The 14,940-nt window shown below is 34.5% G+C and overlaps 1 protein-coding gene across 1 annotated transcript; it reads left to right on the top strand.

The window, feature by feature from the left end:
* Positions 1-9,920: 9,920 nt before the first annotated feature.
* LOC107825240 (vesicle-associated membrane protein 722) lies at positions 9,921-13,258 on the top strand. Its single transcript, XM_016652072.2, has 5 exons — positions 9,921-10,244; positions 11,681-11,822; positions 11,931-12,051; positions 12,174-12,236; positions 12,901-13,258. Exons 1-5 carry the CDS (start codon positions 10,055-10,057, stop codon positions 13,045-13,047), a joined length of 663 nt encoding a protein of 220 aa, XP_016507558.1. The 5' UTR covers positions 9,921-10,054; the 3' UTR covers positions 13,048-13,258.
* Positions 13,259-14,940: the final 1,682 nt, after the last annotated feature.

Raw genomic sequence — 14,940 nt, 5'->3', positions numbered from 1 at the left:
AAAATCCGGAAAATTTTCCGGGATTGATTTCAAGCACTGGCAGTAGAAGATGTTCTTATACTTGACGACTTTAACTCTGCAGAAGTTCATTAAGGAAGATGTTCCTGTTCTGCCCGACGAAACTCCAGAAAATGAACGCTTTCTCGTGACTGAGTCGTGGAAGCATTCTGATTTTCTATGCAAGAATTACATTCTTAGCGGACTAGAGGACGATCTGTATAACGTCTATAGTAATACGGAGACGTCAAAATAACTGTGGATAGCACTTGAAAAGAAATACAAAACGGAAGATGTCGGGTTAAAGAAATTCGTTGCCGCTAAATTTTTAGACTATAAAATGGTAGATAGCAAGTCTGTTATTATCCAAGTCCAAGAATTGCAAGTGATTATTCACGATCTCCTTGCTGAAGGTATAAGTCAAATTAATACTAATGTTGAAAGTATTAATTATATTGTTTCAACTAACAAAATTTTCATTGAAGGTCTTGTCATCAATAAAGCATTCCAAGTTGCAGCAATGATTGAGAAGTTGCCTCCTTTGTGGAAGGACTTCAAAAACTACTTGAAACACAAACGAAAGGAGATGTCCCTTGAAGATCTCATTGTTCGGTTGAGAATCAAAGAGGACAACAAAACTGCTGAAAAGAAAGGCCGTGGAAACTCAACAATAATGAGAGCAAACATTGTTGAATATAGAAAGAGGAAGAAGGCTTATGGACCGAAAAGCAACCCAAGCAAGAAGTGGTTCAACGGAAATTGCTACAACTGTGAAAAAGCTGGACACAGATCTGCAGATTGTCATGCTCCAAAGAAAGACAAGAAGAAGGGTCAAGCAAACATGGTTAAAAAGCACGAAGATATCGATGACTTGTGTGTTATGCTTTCTGAATGCAGCCTGGTGGAAAATCCTAAGGAGTGGTGGATTGATTTTGGAGCCACTTGCCATGTTTATGCTGTTAGAGAAGCGTTTGCTATATATGTTCTTGTTGGACCCGAAGAGACGCTTTCTATGGAAAATTCTGCAACAGCCAAAATTGAAGGAACTGGAAAGATATTTATGAAAATGACTTATGGTAAGGTGGTGACCTTGAACAAAGTCCTTCATGTTCCTGAGATTAGAAAGAACTTAGTCTCTGCTGGACTTCTTGTTAAGAATAGGTTTAAGTGTGTTTTTGTATCCGATAAGGTTGTAATAAGTAAGAATGAAATGTTTGTAGGAAAAGTTTATCTCAGTGAGGGCCTTTTCAACCTAAATGTAATGGTTATTGAGGATAATAATAAAATTTCAGCTTCTTCTTACTTACTTGAGTCAAATGAATTGTGGCATATACGTTTGGGTCATATCAATTACAAAACCTTGCCGAAACAGTTTGCACCTCTTCGGATTTGAAGAACAGTTTGCACCTCTTCAGATTTGAAGAAACAGTTTGCACCTCTTCGGATTTGAAGAGTTGCACTTCTTAAGTTTTGAAGAGTTGCACCTCTTCAGTTTGAGCTCAACATTGGCTATAAATACCAGTCCATTCTCTCAGATTTTCCATACGAATTTCTAACTTCTCCTCTTTTATTCTGCATTGTTTTAACTACAAACAAAATATCAGTAAGTGTGATTTGCTACCGATCTTTGTGTTCGCTGAAACATTGGTGTTTGAAGTATCGCTACACCAGTGTGTAATTCGTTCTATCCTGGGAGGAAATAATCCACAACCTTAGGTACTAGGAGGGGATTAAATTCCTTAAGAAAATACTGTGAATTCAGTGGGTTCGGATTAAATTCTGTTTCTTTTACATTTTTGTTTATATGTTATTTTATCTCCTCCAGAATTATTTTACAAATACAGTTTTAATATCAAAGTTTATGTTCATTAGAGGTCAAATCGAAGGTAGGAGGATTCTTCAATTTGTGTGGACATGTAGCAATTGACGAGAACTTTCCCTTTTTTATTTTTACTTTGATTAAGCAAGTAAGCTGGCAATGGCAATTACTACAAGCAACCTATTTTATATCCTTTTCGTCATACTTCCTCTTTCTATATTCAATACTGGATTTTGCCATATTTTTTTCATGGTTTCTCGAATGTTAGTATTAAAATGTTGACACAATAATTTTTAGGTAGGCACTGGTAAGTTAACGCATGGTTATCAGCATTCATCAAACATTCATCTTGTATGTATATATATCTGCTGACTTAAAAATTAAGTCATGTTCTTGGTGTGGGGGAGTTATTTGAGGATCAAATTAGGATGTCACTTTCAGTAATCTGCATTATGGTTACACCAGATAGTACTCATCAAATCAAACTTCTCGCTTTTTCTGATGCACATTGGGCCAGGGAGGTCATATTCTCCAATTTTAGGAGAGTAAATATTGCATTGCCTGATTAATCATCTTATATTAATAAATTTAAGATATGGAGCTGACGACCGGAATATGATTAATATCCTAGTGGTGAAACAATTGAAGTGTGCACGAATTAATCCGAACGCTATTCTTATAAAAAACAGTACATATAGTTAAATACTTGGGTGAATTTCAAAAATAGTCATATTTATAAGTGGTAATTGAAAAATAGTCATAATCGAAATTTAGCCACTTTTCATGTAAAGATAAATCTGAACGAAAATACTGTTTAAAATCCGGAAAATATTCCAGCATAATATACTGGAGTTCGAATTTTTTACATGTGAATTTCCAGCATAATATACTGGAGCTCCAGCATAATATACTGGAGTTTCAGCATAATATACTGGAGTTCCAACATAATATAATGGAGCTTCAGCATAATATGTTGGAAGTTCATACACAGGTGCACCAATCTCCAGTATATTATGCTAGAACTTTCCGCGTTGCAGCAAAATAATGGCTATTTTTCAATGACTTTGCAAATGCCATCTATTTTTTAATTACCAGTCCGAAAACTGACTAGCCCGTTCTATTTTCACTTATTATACAGAAGGCTTGGTGGTGCAATGGACCGGCGAGCCCGAGCCTTCCGACTTAAAATAAAATGTTAGATCTGTCATCTCTTGAGTTAACTTAATTAAAAAACTGTGGTAAATGATTAACACAATGAAACTGCGAATGTAAGAAAGAAATCAATTAGAGGCTGCTGTATAAGGCTATTCTATAGCTGACAATAATAATTGATAAACTAAAATAAACTCAACGCCATACATAGCTCGTGATTAATGCCTCATATTATGTTGAGTACCATACAAATTTAAAGTCAAGATGAATGCCAAGACCACTTTAGCAGACAAAAAGAGGGACAACGTAATCGGATAGTTAGAGATAAGAATGTTTGATTATGTCCAAAATTGTGTACCATCCGTTGCTCCTAAGGAATCATCTAATATCTATTTTAATATGCAAGTATCAGACTCAAAGATTTGTCAACTATAGACTAAATTTTCAAACAATATAAATTTATGCTTTGACGGTGCATAGATTTTTCACGTCCGTTTACTTGTAACAAGAAATAGTTTTTCATAACAAATATAATATGCAACATAGAAAATAAATTAAGATACTATTGTTGAAATTTAAGCACATACACAGAGCCAACGCAGCGGAAATTATACAAGGAACATACCTTCAGCCATTGTTGTTCAAACGTTGTAGGGAATACCTTTAGCAGAAACCTAGAGAGCCTTCTAATATGTGTCTATCGTTGAATGCCAGACTGATGGAGTCACAGACGTATTTATAGGTAGGCTAAGGACTCTTAGGCAAATACTTTAGCCCTAATGATTTCTCCTTAAATTATAATTACAGTAGGGACTACTAATATATAGTAATTTCTTTCCATCAAAGAAACTATCATATATGCATAATTATAGAATATTATTTGATATATTATTTCCTTTGGGAGATAAGGTCAATAATTTATTATTTTATATGTGGGTCATACTAGAAGTCTCTAAAAGAGACGGAAAATTTCTAACAACTATATTTAGTGATAATGAAAAACTCTTTACTTTGTTATTGTCTATAATTTAAATTCAATTTTCACATTGACGCAGGTTGGTATTAAAGCTGGTTTGACGTTAGCAGTTTCTTTTTTTTTTTTTACTCTACGTTAGCAGGTTTGGCATATAAGTATTGCGAAAATTTCAAATGTTCCGCGTAATATATTACCTTAATTATGGTTTCATGCGATGTGCAAGAAAGAAAATAAATTCTAATGGTTGACTGATAAAATAAAAATACCTGATCTTCAAAATTAATTTGGATAGTTTCAGTTATCTCGACTGCAAATTTCTAGATACTTTTGCAGGAGCTTCTTAGGGTTTTATGTAATTTGTGTATTGAGGGTGAACAAGTTATTTAGAAAGACAATTTGAATATAAATTCAATATAATTAAAAATGCAACTTTTATACCTGTAGTCAACAACGTTAGCACTTCATTTATATTAACTTTCTCTTAGACAATGCTAAATAGAAAATGAGACTATCAAAATGTATACTGTTATAAAACAATAAAAGAAGAAAAAGAATATTACAGAGAAAAGTAGAGAGAGAATACTTATTGATATGAGATGAATTACAATGGAATAGAACTCTCTATTTATAGGGAAAGAGTGACTTAGCCACCAAGTAACAAATCCTAAATCTCTCTAAAATATAGACATTCACCTTAAATACAATTCTATTTATAACACTCCCCCTTGAATATCCATTCAATAGATAATGTACCTCGTTAAAACCTTAACTAAAATAAAACCCAGTGGAAAAAAATTCTATTGAAGGAAAAAGAGTACACATATCTAACAATACGCCTTTTGATTGCCTCGTTAAAAACCTTGCAAGGAAAACCCAGTGGAACAAAACTTTGTAAGGGAAAAAGAGTACAACGCGTATTAACTCCTCCTAATGAGAGCATCAATTCACATCTTTAAGCATTCACATCCCAATCTTGTGCACCATCTTTAAAAGATCGTTGGTAGAGATTTGATAAATAAATCAGCCATATTAACTTAAATGAATATATTGCACCTTGAAATCATCTGTGATGACCCAATATGTCATCTTTAATTTTAAATATTCATTTCTGTGTTCTGAGACCTTGAAAAGCACTATTCAGCATTCCTCGACTTGCATGCGCAATCCGTAAATTTTTCCGAAAAGTTTTTATATGAAAAATTGATTAAAATGTGAAATAGAGCTTTAAAACTCAACTGAGTTGACTTCGGTCAACGTTTTAAGCCAACAGTCCCGGATTAGTATTTTGACAGTTCCGGTAGGTCCGTATCGTGATTTGGGACTTGGGCGTATGCCCGGAATCGAATTCGAAGGTCCCTAACTCAAATTATCGGCATTTAACGGAAACTAAAAATTTAAAGGTTTAAGAAATTAAATTGCCTATTTTCTCTCTGATTTCTACAATTAATTATTACTCGTCATTACTTGTTCCTAAATAATTTATAAATATTGTGTGCATTGTTGCCTAATAATTTCTTACTGAGTGTGGTATTTATTGGAGTATTTTTATTATATTTAAGAGTTGTTAAATTATATGGTTGGAGCGGGTTGCACGCCGCAACGAAAATAAATATATTGGGGGATCGGGTTGCACGTCGCAACAGATTATATTTTAAGTTTATATTGTTGGAGCGAATTGTACGCCGCAACGAAAATTTATTGAAGAATTATATTGTTGGAGCGGGTTGCACGCCGCAACGAAAATTGATTGAAATAATAATTGGTTATGATTGCCAAGTGGTTTCAACTGTTGAAATGAGTTACCTATTTTATTTCTATTAAGATTGTTATTATTATTATTGCGTACAAGTTAATGTAAATGACCTGCCTTAGCCTCATTACTACTTCGTCGAGGTTAGGCTCGGCACTTACAAAGTACATAGGGTCGGTTGTACTCATACTACACTCTGCACTTCTTGTGCAGATTTTGGAGTTGGTCCCAGCGGTGTACTGTAGATTTGCTCTGATTCAGCTACTAGTGGAGACTTGAGGTATAGGTGCACGGCGTTCGCAACTCTGAAGTCCCCTTCTACTTGATTTTAGATGTGTACTTTCTTTCAAACAACTTTATTTTATTCAGACCCTTGTTTGTATTATTCTAGAATCTCGTGCACATGTGACACCAATTCTGGGATGGTATTCAGACATCGCTAGTATTATGGATTATTCACTTTATTTCAAACTTTATTTCCGCATTTTTTCCTTTGTTATTAATTAATTTTAAAAATTGTTCTAAAATAGCTATTATTATTCTAACGTTGGCTTGCCTAGCAAGTGAAATATTAGGCGCCATCATGGTCCCGAATGTGGAAATTTCGGGTCGTGACATCATCATTCTTGATAGATATGTAATATTTTCATATAATATCGTGGAATGACCTTTTCAATATCTCTGTAGAGGAAAAAATCTCTCTATCACATTATCATGCTTATAGTTATAGCAAGATAAAAATGCGCACAAATTGCACTTAGGATGTAGTACTTCATGGCCAAGAACTTTATATGCTTTAAGCAATTTAAATACTTTAGGGATTGTCATAAGTTAAGTCATATAAACCATATAAATGGACTTTGAATTTACATCAAATTTTCATGTCATGCTAGACATATAAGATAGATAAGGTGATTGCATACACAATTGACTTTATACTTTCAAGTGTTTGAACTGCATGTCAAAAACTACATATTTTCTATATGAATTAATTCTACTTGAATTATTTCTCCAACTTAAGATCCTCATATATATATTTAGCATTATCATAGATTTAGTCGACGAACATTTTATATCGGTTCCAACCTCCATTTTTTATAAAAAAAATATAACGATCTCTTCATTCATATTTTCAAGTATCCGAACCTCTCCTGAGATTGTATGAAGTATTATGTCATATGATCTTCTAGATCACTTGCCTCCTTAGTATGTTCATTTTGATCATTTACTCATCTTCTTTATCAAGAAATTTATTTGAAACCGATTTGTCTATACGCTTTAAACATACCATAGAATTTGTCCTTCTAGGACTTATTCTAATAGGAGCATTTTTAGTGAGAATATAGTTACTTTTTTTGAGTCAGTAAATACGTCTTGCATGCTTTGTAATATATTGCGGATGAATTATCTTTTTATGAGCTTCAAGTTCATACTATCTTATTCGATGATCTAGATGTACAAATAATAATCCATTCCACGTAATTTTTTCTTAATTGTTTATCCTGTCTCCCCCTCATGCTAGAAAAACTAACTTGCTTCATCAATTTTGTGAATTATGGTGTTAATCAAAATATACACCGTACATCAATAATAATAAGATAGAATTATTTGGTTCATGACCCTGAACCATTTGTGAGGGGAGAATATAATATACTTTCGTATATAACCTATATCAAACTGATTTAGATAACTTTGTTCTCATAAGCAATATTTTAGTTATTAAGTGGGGGCACTCAATAAATTATTTTGCTAGATCAACTGTGATGTAAACTAACTTATCAAGATGAACTGTCTTGAATAGAAAATCTGGAAATTATGCTCCTAATTAAATTATTGAGCAAGTTACCTCGCAAATACCAGGTTGCGAGTTAATAATAATCGCACATGTAACCATCTCATAGATACATCTTATGTGGTATACAGGACAAGTGAATGAGCTCATATTCATCTTTGATATTTCCAGCATTCATGGGATTCAATCCCAATTTTAGTTAGTCTATTAATTAATGAGAACAAGCAACATAAGAGAATTCATATAGAACTTTCTAGTTCTTTAATATTTACCCATGTGAATTCTCTTTTATTTTTGCACATCATACTTAAATTAACATGGCTAAACTAATTATGCCAACTGGATAAATTATCAATATTGATAAACTTTAGGTTTACACCATGACGTGTGCAATTATGAATAAACTCCAAGTTTATTATGATATGGATTTTTATATCAATAAACTTTTACTTTATTGTGGCATTATTTTATTTGCGTAGTACAAACTAGAGAATAAAACGGGTAATTTTTCACATACATATTACCCCGCTACAAGTTGTAGTAATAGAAGATATTAAATCTTTCCTTTATTTATAATCTCAATATAACAAATCGCTTCCGCGAATACTTTAGAAACTCAATAAGTTTCTTTGAGCCTTACTACGACACCATACCTTATTGATAATCAATTTTATTTCTCCAAAGTAGTATAATTGGCTCTTCTAGAGTTTTCAATTAATTTTGTACTACCACATATTCATCAACATTCATATGGTGAATATCTCTTTCGAGGAGAGCGTTATACCATTATGGTCATGGTCAAAATCATTATAGGCAAGATATGTTGCTTCTATTACTTTTGCCCTGTAATAATCACATTGCCATAATATTTTGGCACAATCACAATATGTACGTGATCAATGACCATTCATGCTAGAATAATAAAATTATTTTCTTATTTTATCTCAAACCTCTTTCTAGAGATTAGTGTGGTATATCCACTACTACTAGCACATTCATATTTTTTTAAGAATGAATATATATTCATAAATCAGATGTTGTCACATTCACATCATGAATAGACCATAATCATCTATATGTGCTTTACAAAATCTCATGTCAAATCAATGACAAACATTACTTTCATAGAGTGAATGCCACATCCACATCCACTGATACCTTCATGGTAATAATTTTATCTTCTTTCAGACTTATCACATACTGCTATCATATTCTCTTAAGGGAATGGGAATGAAGCAAATTCAATGGGACGAGTTTTCACTTCTTGTGCCCACAATCGTACATGAATTTGATCATGGTGAGACATAAAAAATTTACCACTTCGCGTGGTTATAATTTCTTTCAAACTCTATTAGAGTTATAATCAAACTTTGTTGTCTTTGCTTATATTTAAAACCAAATTATAAAATTTCAAGAAAAATAAGGTAAAATACTTACCTTCAATCTAGAATTTATTACTGAAGTAAATTCATGGAACCATTGACAATTATTATGCTTAATATTATATACAAGTTGAGCACCATGCACGTATCCCAAAGTCTGGTGACCAAAGCAGATGCCTCTACTCAATGGGTTAGAGTCTCGTGCTGATAACGTGTTATAAAACAATAAAAGAAGAAGAAGAGTATTACAGAGAAAAGTAGAGAGAGAATTCTTATTGATATGAGATGAATTACAATGGAATAGAACCCCTCTACTTCTAGGAAAGAGTTACTTAGCCACCAAGTAACAAACCCTAAAATTTCTCTAAAATGTAGACATTCACCTTAAATACAATTCTATTTATAACAAATACTTTTAATACTGCACCATTATTGAAAGAGGTAGATTTCAGTTATTCATACAGAAACGAAATATATCAAATAATTTGTTTTTATATGTCTAAACTTCGATGGATTGAATTATTCAATATTTATCCAAATAAAAAATAATTGATACTTAATGAAATAGTCAAGTATGCATAAGTTGATCCGAACTAATGTTATAAAAAAGATATTGTAGATTTCCGTAATATATTTTTGGCATTGACTCTCCCGCCCAAGAACCATGAAATGAAGAAAATAATAAGGCTTCTAGAGAAAACATATAGTATACCTGTAATACTTTTCTCTTTGAAAAATTTGACAAAGTAATCCCAATTTGACCAAAAAATAAGTAGGGATACAAAATTTAATGTCCTTGTTTAAGTAGAAGCCGTGTGTAATCAATACAAAAAGAAATCCGTTTCAAACTTTACAACAAGATTTAATAGTAGCAGCATAAGTTTGGCAGGGGCAAATCCGTTAATTTCCTTGCGACAGAAGGGACTGTGTTTTTAAGAAATTTCAGCCCCAAAGCCCCAAAGGCCAAAAGCAAAGGCTTACCAAACTAACCATTCCCAAAAATCAAAATTCATATCGTCCCCCGCATCATCACGCTTCCCCTTTTTTATCTTTTGCCGTTGCCTCTATTGCTTCATTCACATCATACGCATTTGCCATTTCTCCTATTTCTCTCTCTCTCTCTATCGCTTTTTCTCTCTCTAGAACTCTACTATACTAGCTAGGGTTTTGGTTTCAGCCAAGAGAAATGGGGCAACAGTCGTTGATCTACAGCTTCGTTGCGCGAGGAACTGTGATCCTCGCTGAATACACTGAGTTTACGGGTAATTTCACAAGTATAGCCTCACAGTGCCTCCAGAAACTTCCTGCTTCCAATAACAAGTTCACCTATAACTGTGATGGCCATACTTTCAACTATCTCGTCGAAGATGGCTTCAGTGAGTTATTTTCCCTTTTTTCACTTCTGATAGTTTTTTTAATTGTTTTTCCTGATTCAATCATCCATGCATCTATGTTCTTTTTTTGCTGCACCACTATTTCGTTTTCGTCGGATTTTCGTTTGATTGATTTCGGAATAGTGCAATCTAGATCTTAATAGAATATTGAGTAGTAATAATTAAATATTTTGTGGTAATTAGTTTAGTTAATAAAGAACTTTTCGTTGGATCTCATTCATTTCGTTGCTTATTTTAACTTTTTTTTTTCTTTTTTCGTTTCCCTTTTTTCTGTGCTCTCCTTGTTCTGTTGCTGTATCCCATTTTGGGATAGTCAGTCTAAATATCTGTTTAATAGTAATAAGTAATATAATTTAATTTTGTGGTAATTAGTTTAGCTAATGCAGAATTTTGCTTTGGATCTCTTTCATTTCTGTTGCTGTGTTTGATTTCTGAATTGTGCAGTCTAGATCTTAGTAGAATACTGATAAGTAATATATTATATTGGTAATTAGTGTAGTTAATGCTTAACTTTGCTTTAGATCGGTTTGATTTCATGACCTATTAACACATAAAAAATCACGCATGCCTAATTGGGATATTGAATGTTCCATGTAATTAGCAGAGGATTAGATATGGACTCTTTTGGAAGATCTCTCATTTTTGTGTAAATTTCTTGTATGCCTGTCATTATGTATGTATCATGCTAGTGTCTTCAATAGAGCTTATAGTTGCTTCTGTCTTGTGCTTGACAAGATTAGATGACAGTGTACGTTTAATTCATAATATCGTAATTTAAAAGGTAAACTGTCCGTTTTGCTCATTTAGGGGATTGTTTTGAATTGTGAAAGTGACTAAACACTGCTTTTAGATTTACCCATAGTAATTGTTATCTGCTGACTAGGTTTCCAGGCCCTAAGCGCTTGTCTATTTGCTTGCAAAATGCGTTAATAAGCACACATGACCAACTTAGCAATATAGATGAAGTACTGTGCATTTCAACATAAAACTCAAGTTGAGGTTTAATTTTTTTTTCTTTTTTCAAATTGAAATGCACAACATATCTGATTAGTTTAGTTTCTCGTGTATCCCGAAGAAGTTTGTGGACTCTCCCTCTATCCTTGCAATTGGGGTGGGGAGCTCTTCCTGCACGGCATAAGCCCCTTATTTTGTATGGCATCAAACTAAATTGTTGAAATGTTATTTGTCGATTTAAGGTAGAACGATAAGATTCCCTTTTGTTCGGTCTTTATATTTTTGTTTCCCTCAGATTCCAATATGGAAGTTCTTCTGTCCATGATAATTTTTTGTTTTCATCATATTCTTGTTTCTATGCTCTTACTGTCCATGATTGATTACATGACAAATAATATGTAATGCTCCATTTCTTCCGCCTCATTTTTCATGCTGACATTGTTATACACCCTCTGTACAAACAGCATATTGTGTTGTTGCTGTGGAATCTGTTGGAAGACAGATTCCAATTGCATTTCTAGAGAGAACCAAGGAAGAGTTTACCAAGAAATATGGTGGAGGCAAGGCTGCTACAGCTGTTGCTAACAGCTTAAACAGGGAGTTTGGGTAAATTGCATTTTCTTTTCAGACTCTTTTCCCTTCTCCTTTATTATTGATGTTAATAAACAGCAGTTGAAAGTGATACACACTTTCATTCAAAACAATAATTTACAGGCCCAAACTGAAGGAACAAATGCAGTACTGTGTAGACCATCCAGAGGAAATCAGTAAGCTTGCAAAGGTGAAGGCTCAGGTTTCGGAAGTTAAAGGTGTGATGATGGAAAACATTGAAAAGGTAGAGAAGATTGACTTCCATATTGGATTATACTGTTTTAGAGGACATATCTCTGTCGTGGTCCTGGAAGATTTAGAACCCGTAAGTTTATTTGGTTTTCTGATGAAACTTTGTCCTTGTAGGTTCTTGATCGTGGTGAGAAGATTGAACTTTTGGTGGATAAGACTGAGAATCTTCGCTCACAGGTATGTAAATGACCATACAATGTCCCGTTACTGAAATATTTGAGTCTTCAGCTGTAGATGGATGAATCTCACAGTTATATATGAATAGAAGCTATAGTCATAAGAAAAATCAACTTTTTTGCCTCGTTTGATTGATAGCACATGACAAGATGCTATGGCCTACTAGTTTCAGCAAATTCAAAGTTGTTTGAATATATTTACTTCCTTAGAATTTGAAGGATATGCTAATGATTTAGCTGCATATTTTCTGTTGCAAGAAATTTCTAGTGGTAAATAACATTAACAAGAAAAAAAGAAAAAGAAAATTCTAGTGGTTAGGCTCAGGCCATTAATAGCAAATAGTAGCCTGGCAACTACAGTCGGGCAATCATTTGGCTATGTTGTTTTACATTTTATGTTTTGAGGATCGCTTAGTTAAACTATGCTTTCTGTGCAATCCATTAGGTCAACGGCTAGTGGTCTCCTTCCCTTAACTTTATAGGCAACTTGGTAATGGTTTATTTGCTCCACTGGGCTGGACCCTGTGAGCTGTTGTTACATCATTACACCTAATTGTTTCTTTTTTCCTTTACCTTCTTTCTGAACTTGCACTGGTGTTATTGTTTTTCTTTTTTTGTTCCATCTGAGCATGAAATATTCAAGTGAAATTTTTGTCTTGTTGCAGGCACAAGATTTCAGGACACAAGGAACAACAATGAGGAGGAAGATGTGGTTGCAGAACATGAAGATCAAGCTTATAGTCTTGGGAATTATTATCGCCTTGATTCTGATCATAGTTTTGTCAGTATGTGGTGGTTTCAATTGTCATTAGTGTGGTTCCTCATCCTTACTAGGCTGGATGTTGATTGAAAATTGTGACAATCTTTGTAGCAGTGGCATGTCAGTTCCTTATAATTCTTTTTTTCTTTTGTTGTGACATCTTTTGTTCTATGCTCTGTATCATGAGACACTGCCTGTATAGCTTGTAATGCTGAATTCTTTTGAGTATACTATTGAATGAGTCTTCCTCGTTCACCAGGTCACATAGTGATTCTTGATTTTGTTGGTTCTGAATTGGATGGAAAAGACTCTGAAACAAAGGAACCAGAGGAGAAATAATGTGTACTGCGTCTTTCTTTTCCTCTCTATTTGAACGGCTTCATTATTATGCTATCATTTTTTCTTGCGCTCCTTATATGTGAACTAGTTTAAATCTTGTGCTATGATTGGACTTTTAAAAGCTGTTTTGCAGGGAAGGTTAATGGTCCACTTAAATTTTAAAGGATTATGCGAGGTCCGCTTGTGATAAATTCACTCTGTGTGATTTCATCATGTTTCTTCTATATTTTGTTGGTTTTTGTGTGGCCGTAAATATGCTTCTGTCGAGTGTTGAGAATTCGAAAGCCTTCTATTGATATTTCTGGCTTGTTTTGAACTTTTGATTGAGATAGCAATCTCCTGTGGGCTTATTCCTCTATCCCTGAGTGTTAGCCCTCCGCCGCTTTGGGATTGAGTTGGCAACAAGAGTGTTGTCAGGACGGGCAATTCGGTTTGTGGTAGCGGCAAGTACAGGCTATGCTAAATCAAGATAGCGCGGAATGATAGCGAGGGGTCTCAATAGCTAAGGCAAAGCTATATGAGGCAAAGACAAGCAATGGCACGGTAAGACGAGTATTGACAAAGACAAGGCAAAAACGCGGCTAAGGCAATGTGCGTGCGACAAGAGTGTCGGGCGTGTGCGGCAAAATCATGGGCAGCAGGTTGCGGACAAGGCATTGGTGCGGAGCAATGTCAAAAGGCGCCAAGACTGGGCGAAATGCCAGCCTTAGGGCGTGCAACAACTGACCAAGTGAAAAGAGCACATGTAGTGCACATGCCAAAGTAGAGGGTGTTTACCTTGTTGTAATAACTTGTACCCATGTCTGTGTAGTGCTTGTATCTATTATTTCGTGTAAAGGCCTAAGTAGTTGGGGGATGTCAATTACAAGTTAGGACAGATTTAGCAATGCTGTGTGACAGGCTTGTTTCAGTGGATGGTGGGGCCAGTGATCCACCAAAGGGCTAAGGGCTCCACAAAACAGAGCTAAGTGCTGAAGAGGGCTATTTCGTGGGTGAGTGCCCCATTAAATGGTTAAGTGCTTATTTAGTGCTTTGACTGAGAAAAGCACTAGAATGGACTGCCCCTTTGTAAGTTGCCCCTTCAAATCTGCCAGTGCCAGCCCATATATCTATATATATGGGGCATTTTCGTGATGAAGTGCATCAGGACTAAGAGTAAGTCTTGAAACAGAGCATCAAGACTGAGAGTGGTCTTAAAACAGAGCATCAAGACTGAGAGTGGTCTTGAAAGAGAGAAAAACGTGTGAGAGTGTATGTTTATCTTAGGAAAGAGTTCCTACGTCTGTTTTCAAGAGTGAAAACACCCAAGGCTAAGAGTAGTCTTTGAGAGAACCTGAGGGTCAAGAGTGATCTTCTTTTGTACGCGGAGTACTTAGAGTTGAGTTTCTTTGTATACTCGAGTTATAAATACAAAGTTGGGAAAAGAGTTTCCTGTAAATTGTGCCTTGTGTTCTTGTTAATTTAACGTTGCCTTACTTTTAATTCGTTGCCTAAATCAGTTCTAAAGCTTACTACGTTGAAGCTGCCCGAAAATATTCTAAGTCCAAAGTTGCTGTAATTTTGGCCGAGCGTTGGATAGGCTGAAGTCAAGTATGAGACTTGGTTG

The sequence above is a fragment of the Nicotiana tabacum genome, chromosome 19 (genome assembly GCF_000715075.1).
Source record: "Nicotiana tabacum cultivar K326 chromosome 19, ASM71507v2, whole genome shotgun sequence".
In the NCBI taxonomy this organism is placed as follows: Eukaryota; Viridiplantae; Streptophyta; class Magnoliopsida; order Solanales; family Solanaceae; genus Nicotiana; species Nicotiana tabacum.
Note: the sequence above shows the minus strand (reverse complement) of the source record. Positions and strands in the feature narration are given on the sequence as shown.

Bases quoted from the DNA above. Each gene is read 5' to 3' on its own strand.
- LOC107825240 (XM_016652072.2), top strand. From the start codon at position 10,055: ATGGGGCAACAGTCGTTGATCTACAGCTTCGTTGCGCGAGGAACTGTG. The intron at 10,245-11,680 runs GTGAGTTATTTT...CTGTACAAACAG, and splicing joins TCTCGTCGAAGATGGCTTCA to CATATTGTGTTGTTGCTGTG. The intron at 12,052-12,173 runs GTAGAGAAGATT...TTGTCCTTGTAG, and splicing joins TGATGGAAAACATTGAAAAG to GTTCTTGATCGTGGTGAGAA.